The sequence below is a fragment of the Alnus glutinosa genome, chromosome 7 (assembly GCF_958979055.1).
Source record: "Alnus glutinosa chromosome 7, dhAlnGlut1.1, whole genome shotgun sequence".
NCBI classification, from domain to species: domain Eukaryota; kingdom Viridiplantae; phylum Streptophyta; class Magnoliopsida; order Fagales; family Betulaceae; genus Alnus; species Alnus glutinosa.
In genome coordinates, this window is record NC_084892.1 from 18617111 (window position 1) to 18624964 (window position 7854).

The window sequence follows — 7854 nt, forward strand, 5'->3', positions numbered from 1 at the left end:
TTTGCCAGCACTGAGTTATCTTTATTAAGCCATGAATGGCGATACTGGAGGGTTAAGATGATTTACATTAATAAGAAATTAGAGTAAATGAAAATGACATCTTTTTTTTTTCTTTTTTCTTTTTTGTTTCTCACATGGAGTACCATTATATAAACAGTTATTTCCAACTGTTGGTTAAAAAGATTACACATTTCCACAAATACAAAACGAAGTGGATTGGCAAAATACAGGGATTTGAGAACCTATCAAGCATGCTTGTCAAGCCCGTAAAATAGAGAATGAAGCCAACAACTTTACTGGATGGAGTCTTCTGATTTACCAGTGTCATGTCCCCATTCCCTCTTGGAAATTTCATCTCTCTGCAGTAGAAGATTTTATGCTTTAATTACTTTACTTAATTATAATGTCAAGATAGGATCACAAGTTATATCTAAGTACCCCTCCTATAACCAAGTAGCTATGTTGTAAATGACATGCTTCCAATTTTGTAAAAGCATCAAGATCAATCAAGCTTGCACCCATATAGTAGCAATCCATAAGAAGATATTAGGTGAGATAAAAACATATGAACCTCAATGTTCCACTAATGAAAGGTGACTTTTCGAGATTGTAAAGCCAAGACTGGAGACCCGTCGCTGCTCTGAGAGTCTCCGCACCAGGCATCCTGAACTTGAGCTGCAAACTGCAAGTTCCAGAGCACATCCTCAACAGATGGTCTATCTGCAGGGTCTTTAAGTAGACACCTAACACAAATCTCCATCATTGTTCTTAACGATTGATCCAAGCAAGCCTTGTGCACTGCTGGATCAACCATGCTCCTCCGAGCTGCTTCATCAGCTGCAATGCATCCTTGTAACTGCATGGTTTCCAGGAGATACAACATTACGCACTTTACATGAGATAGCCAGTAATTTTATGATTTACGCATACATTAGAACCAATATTCTGAAAGCTCATGGCAAGTGAAATCAACTAATATATTTTCAGAAGGGAACACCACTCCTGGAGATAAAACTGCACAGCAAAACCATACCAATACTCTCCGTATCGTTCGTTTTTAATGTAAAACTTTGAGGGAACTAACAGTTTGGGATTCTAATGACCAAGGTTTTATATAGAAGTGCCGCCACTTTAAAATTACATATATATTTATGTTAAATCATCATTTTTCCTAAAAGCTTAAGCTAATAAGAAATACTAAAATTTATTCGTTTAATTAATATTCTAACACTCCCCCTCACGTGTGAGTCCAAAACGTGAAATAGTTAACTAAAATGGGAAGTGAATGATGGAAATGATATTCGAACTTAAGACTTTTGCTCTGATACCAAATTGAATTGTAAAGTTTAAAAGAAAGGGAGAGCAAACACATAGAATGTTACAAAAAAAAAAAAAAGTTTAGGGCAGTGTGTACTAGTCCCTTCACCGCAGCACATATTTATATTAGGGTAAAAATATAACATGATTACAAGATTACCCTTATGCTATAAGAATAAAAGGCTAATATAAAATATAAAAACTCTAACAATCTAACAAGCAACAAAGATATGTATGACATAATTCCGCATGGTATTGAAGTAGAGACGACTTAAAAAGGAGGTGAGTTTCTTAAATTCAAACCTGTATTGTTCAATTTTATTGTAAAACTTTGAGGATACTAGTAGATATGACATAAAAAAGATACCATTTTCCTCTTGTCACAATGTCCACAATGCATCATGTTTTCTAGTACGAAACTATATAAAGAAAATACTGCAATTCTGTCCAAAACATTAATTAGCTAGAAGGGTAAAAGGATGAGTACATTCATTTTTCCAAATCATGGCATGAAAAACATACCATTTTCCTTTTGTCCCAATGTATACAATGCATCGTATAAACGGAAGACCTTTTTGACAACACAACCAATTAATTACACCTTGTATCTCCTAATTATCAGAACCATATAACTGGATAAAAAGCATATAAAAAGAGTTTCAAAACAAAAATATAATAAAAGAACCATTCTCACCCGATCTTTTAGAATGCCCACTTCATTCCTGGATTTTAATTGTCTCCCCAGAATGATTTCTAGCAATATCATTCCGAAGTCATAAACATCAACCTTTTCTTCATGTTTAACCCTGTGGAGTAACAGTTCAAAGATAACAATTTCATGAAAGAGCATTGTTGTTGACTATATAGTTAACAATACCAATTATTATTATAATCATAATATATATAAACACACACACACTCACACTCAAACACATATAAGTGACACGAACCAGTGAAGAATCATATCTTGTGTACACATGTCGTAATATACACCTATCTGTTAGGTTTCACGATACAAAAGTTCTTTGTTCATTAGATATTATGAATCTTTACAGCTCATACAATATATTTTGAGCTATTATAGTGTGTGACTCAAAACCGTATAAATTTTTTAGTACAAACCTTGCATTAAGAACAGGATCTTTGGATCCACTACGGGAAATTCCATGACCAACCTGCGTAGATAGAGGTGAACATAAATTGAAGGGTTTGCCAGAGGAAAAGAATAGACTACCCAACGGAAAGAAAAGTTACCTTTCCCATTTCATCAGCTATTAAAGGCAGATAGTAACTGCTGATTTTTGCAACAAGGTACTGATCCAATAAAATATCTGTTATTTTAAGATTGTTGGAATATATACCAGGCACAATCCCTGTATGCAAAAATTGGATGCCCTTTGCCACTCCTATTGCAGCTGCTATGCGTTGTGTCCAAGTAAGACGCGGTCTAGAATGTCCCTCTGCCAAATTAAATTTAAGTAGTGACCAATCATTACATTAATGTATAAAGTTAATAAAAAAAGTCAGGACAGAAGTTGTCAAGTGGCACTTTGTTATCACTACATAGATCTAAAAGCAAATAAGCAATTGACAGAATGAAACAATCACTCATTTTAAAAGCAAAATCAGATAGTCACAGACACCCAAAACTAATCATATTCACAATTTCATATAATAATCTTAACATATGATCAAAGATGCAGCCTAATACAAAGGGAATACTAGTAGTGTAACTTCTATGCCTTCTGACCCGAGACATTAATGTGCAGATCAATAAATTACCAGAGATCCAGCTCCTCAGTGTGCCATTTGGTACGTACTCAAATACAAGAAACATTCTGCTAACACTTGAATCATCCAAGTAACACTCAAAGCAGTGTCCCAGAGCACTGACCAAGTGGCGATGTCTGAGTTTTGATATCAGCTCTATATGGTGCATAAAGTTTTGAGTGCTGTGGCTTTTTTTTATTTTTAAGCATCTAACAGCTACAATAGAACCATCTTTTAGCCTGCCTCTGTACATCTGAGAACATGTAAAAAGAAAGACAGAAATAGATTAAGAAGTTTAATACACATTAAATAATTTGGCATAATCTTAAATAATTTGGCATTTTAGTTACCAAGTGCATAGAAGCAAGCTAATTGTTCATTTCAATAGAGAAAAAATCACACCATAAAAGTAAGGCCAAACTCTTTCAAGCTCCATGAACAAAAAAAAAAAAAGTAGCAGAGTAGGGTACACCGTGTAACAGTGACAATACTAACATAAATACATAAAATATAGTAGTCCTTTTAATTATAGGTTATAAAAAAATGAAGAAATTAAAGAAATTCTTTATGAATCCGAAATAAGTTATATTTAGTCTTTTTTTTTTCTCAAAGCAAATTATATGCTAAGAGGAGTCAAATAGTGGAACTTAATGTATCAAGGCAGTTTTGTTTGCATGTAACGATCCAGAAAAAATAGCTAGTCACATCTGAGCTATCACTCTAAAAGAATTAATCAATTTAAAGCTTACCTAGAATCTCTTATAAAGCCAGTTTTACCTAATAACTAAGTAATGTAGAACTTAGCACACATAAGTATCTTTATAAACCACACACTCTATGTGGGCTACTCATTCCTTCCCAATATGAGACCATGGTAATACATTGCATGTAGTAGAAAACATAGCAAATTACCAACGAAATATCAAAAGGAAACCCAAAAAGCATGCTTGAAACTAAAAATTGAGAGTGTGAATGCTGCTTTTATGTCAAAGTACCTGGCATATTGTAAAACAGATTTTTGCATACCTGTCCATGAGACCCTTCACCCATAAAGGCCGATGTGTGGAAGTTGTTCGTAGCCTCCTCAATCTCTTCCAATGAAAAGGTTCGATAACCTGGAAGGCCAACTGCTCCAAGCTTCATCGTTTGAGATATATACCCTTCAGGCAAGGGCAAATAAATCAAATGTCAGATACATGAAAAGGTGCATGCATAACCGTATATGCACACACTCAGACGCATTGAGAGAGAGAGGGGGAGAGAGAGAGAGAGAGAGAGAGATGAAACCATACTTCCATCAGAAAGTATCTTTGAGGTGTACCCAGATGCTGCATTCTCTGCTATTAATCTTGTGGGAGGTTTCTTTACCATAGTTGCTCTCTTGCCATTTACTCTTCTAACAATCAATAAAATCAGTCCAAGAAGTGCAATTCCTCCAACAACCCCTCCAATTATACTCAAGGCAAGAACTCCTTTAGAAGCTTCTTTCCGTTTCTTTTGATGCGGAGGAATTCCCACAGCTAAGGCTTCATTCCGGCAAAATGAAAATGGATGTTGATTTTTATTTCCATTGTCCAAACAATTCCTAGCATAAAGGACAACCCGTTCCTTAGAATCTGTCAGTAGACAGCTAGGTAAGGTTCCAGTCAAAAGATTTGAGGACAAATCCACAAATTCAAGCTCTGCATTGCAGGACAGATTTTCAAAAAGCATTCCCGTGAATCTATTCCCTGCAATGTTCAGATAAGTAATAGAAGGCAGGGATAACAGTGATGTTGGGAACGGTCCCACAAATGTATTGAAAGATACATCCAGCCGTTGAAGCTGATAATAGGAGCTCACTTCAGCAGGTATGCCAGACCTAAACCTGTTCTTACTCAGGACAAGGGTAAGCAATTTTTTGCCAAGTTGAGGGAACTGTGGCCCAAAAGCATTATCTTCCAAGTCAAGCACTTGAAGGTTTGTCAAACGTTCTAAATCAGGCACTGCTCCATAAAAGTGGTTGTGTGAAAGTGCAAGAACTCTAAGATTTTCCAAATTACTCAAGCTACCTGGCAAAGATCCGTTGAACAAATTTTTCTTCAAACTTAAAACAGTCAAAATTTGGAGTGAACTCAGCCAATCTGGTAGTCGACCAGAAAACATATTGTCATCCAATATGAGCGTCTGGAGGCTTGTTAGGGATGAAAGCTCTTGAGGGATGGAACCATATAGGTAATTAGAACTCACATTGAGTATTTCTATAGATGATAAACGTGCAATTTTCCCTGGTAAAGTGCCCCATAAACCGAGAGAAACCAATGTGAGGACTTTCAGGTCAGGAAGCTTAACTAGTGTTGTTACAAAGGATTCGAACGAAAAGTTCCGAGGTAAAAGTGGAGCTCCCCTGTTGCCAATCATATGCAGCTGGGTTATGCTTTCTTCATAGCATACAAGAGTTAAAGATGACTTTGGTTCAGTGTTGCAGAAATCTGTATTGTTACTCCAGCTGCTTAAAAACACTGGAAAGTTTAGAAGTCGCTGAATCCTTAAAAGGGTCTGAGCCTGGGAGGATTGCAGCTGCTCTGAGTGCTTAATAAAAGGCAATAGGATAAACAGAACTAAAAGCAAAGAATGGTGATATATTTTGGCCATTGGCAGTATATCCAAAACCAAAAGAAGAGGCAACACACAGGTAGTATCAGAGAGCTTTGAAAGACTTCAAAACTAGAACAGGGTGCAACGGTCGCATGAATAAAACTAGTTAATGATCTTCTAGCAAGTATTGAAAGAGCGCTGAAGTTAGTAGGTTTTTAACTACCGAAGCTCAAGTTCCCAAGATCACATATACGTAATCCCTGCAACCAAATACATACGACATAAGAACAGATTTTCAACAGAAAAATCCAGATAAATGTATAACCAATAAGCACAAGAATTATATCCTAATAAAATCCAACAACCTATATAAATTTAATATCTTATGGGAATGAACAAAAATGTTTTTCTGGTTAGGGAAAAAAAAAAACTGAAAGGAAAAAGAAAGATGCGTTACCATGTTGTATATATTTTATATGTTCTTCAATGTAGTCTACTACTTATCATCAAAAGCTTACCTCTATAAAGAGTACGCAAATCAATTTGACTTCCAGAATGTTCTTCAATGTAGCCTTCTTTTCCTCTCAAAATCAGAAGTAACAGATACAGGCAATTCTACCCAGAACTTTTTGCTCAAGCCCTGTAATATCAAAAATTTTAAAAAACCAACTAAATAGAGGATTGTGACTTCCAAATTTCCTACAAATTCAAAACCCAACAGAGGAAAACCCACAACCCAGATATTACATCAAAGTCCCTGCAAGTTTTTCAGATAACCCAGTTGAACAAGACCCAAAAAAGATTTCAACCACACATTCACAAACCTGAAAAAGAGGGGCCTCTAAATCTTGCTGACACATAAGAGGCTCTTTTTCTAGGAGGAAGCTTCTGTTTCGACTCGGCAAGACAATTTGGTGACACGGGTTCAAAGAAACTGCAAGAGCCAAAACTCACGCACAAAATGACCTGGAAAGCTTGCTTCATGAACCGACACTTCATTGGGCTCAATAATAAGATAACTAATAATCTTTTTCTCCATTACTTTGTTTGGCAACTGTTTTTGGTTCTTTCTCACAGGTCTTAAAGGGAAGAAGCCATAGCTGGAGAGGAAAAAGCAAAAGAGAGAGATTCCTGCAGAGAATGGAACCCCTTTATTCCACTCATTCTGACCAAATCTGATTGTGGAGTCCAGCAGATTTAATTGAGGGGAAAAGAATGTTGAAGTTTATTTGCATTTGGAAAAAGGAAAAAAAAAAACATATATATATATATGGTTAAAAGCCTTAAAGAAGGATTTGGCACGGACTGTAATGTAAGCTTTCGCTTTCTGGGTCTTGTAAGCAATGGCTTTCTCTCGCCCCAGTCGTCCTGTCACTTTGTGATGGGGTGGCCCCCTCTTTATTCAGTCTGTTGCCTTTGGCGCCTTTTCCTTCTCTTCTGCTAAATACTGGCCATGGCAGTTGCTCTTTCATTTCATTTTTTTAAAAGTATTTCGGGGAAATATAAAGGAATATCAGTTTTTAAAAAATATTTACCCCATAATATGAGCTGTTTTGTAATGGTAACTGATTTTTGTAACGTCGGTATTTCATATTTTAATTCATTTTAATTTCGCTCTTATTGTTAGGGTTTAATGTTAAATAGTTTTTTATACCCTGTAAAATTTATAAAAATAAAAATTTATCTTTAATTTGAAAAAAAAAAAAAAAAATGTAAAGTAGAAAAGAAAAAACAAAACAAAACAAATTAGCACTAGGAATTTTTAGTTTTTTTTTTACAAAATAAAAAAAAAAATAAATAAATAAATCTGGAGTTTTTGGGTTGAAACATTTGTCAAGGCTCTCTTTCAAAATTATTTTGTTAGCTTGTTAGAGGATCATGTCATAGCTCTCAACATATGTTCTAATAAGAGATTCTAAGAAGAGAACCATGTCATAGCTCAATACCATATAATTTATTCAGAATATTAACCATTTTCTGGCAGGGTTGGCACTGTCCCAAAGAACCTGTAATACAATACTGGTGTCCCACATATTGTACGTTACCGCCCATCATTAGCATCCCGACCGAGTTCGACCTCGGGTAGCTCACGCTACTAATGACGTCTGTCTATAATAACCACCACCTAAACATTTGATCCAATGCCAAACAACAACAAAAATTAAATTAAATTAAAATTAAAATTATGGT

The 7854-nt window shown here is 35.4% G+C and overlaps 1 protein-coding gene across 1 annotated transcript; it reads right to left on the bottom strand.

The window, feature by feature from the left end:
* On the bottom strand, positions 1-7040 carry LOC133873559 (probable inactive leucine-rich repeat receptor-like protein kinase At3g03770). The gene is made up of 10 exons (XM_062311281.1): positions 6489-7040; positions 6183-6304; positions 4380-5924; positions 4114-4247; positions 3100-3340; positions 2572-2777; positions 2440-2492; positions 2012-2123; positions 572-856; positions 1-359 (listed from the first exon to the last, which is right to left on the bottom strand). Exons 3-9 carry the CDS (start codon positions 5719-5721, stop codon positions 584-586), a joined length of 2361 nt encoding a protein of 786 aa, XP_062167265.1. The 5' UTR covers positions 5722-5924; positions 6183-6304; positions 6489-7040; the 3' UTR covers positions 1-359; positions 572-583.
* Positions 7041-7854: the final 814 nt, after the last annotated feature.

What these genes read in the sequence shown, in the direction of transcription:
- LOC133873559 (XM_062311281.1), bottom strand. Translation starts at nt 5,721, where the DNA reads ATGGCCAAAATATATCACCATTCTTTGCTTTTAGTTCTGTTTATCCTA. An exon ending in AAAGATACTTTCTGATGGAA is followed by an intron (nt 4,248 to 4,379) that starts GTATGGTTTCAT and finishes CCTTGCCTGAAG; the next exon opens with GGTATATATCTCAAACGATG. An exon ending in TGGGCATTCTAAAAGATCGG is followed by an intron (nt 857 to 2,011) that starts GTGAGAATGGTT and finishes GAAACCATGCAG; the next exon opens with TTACAAGGATGCATTGCAGC.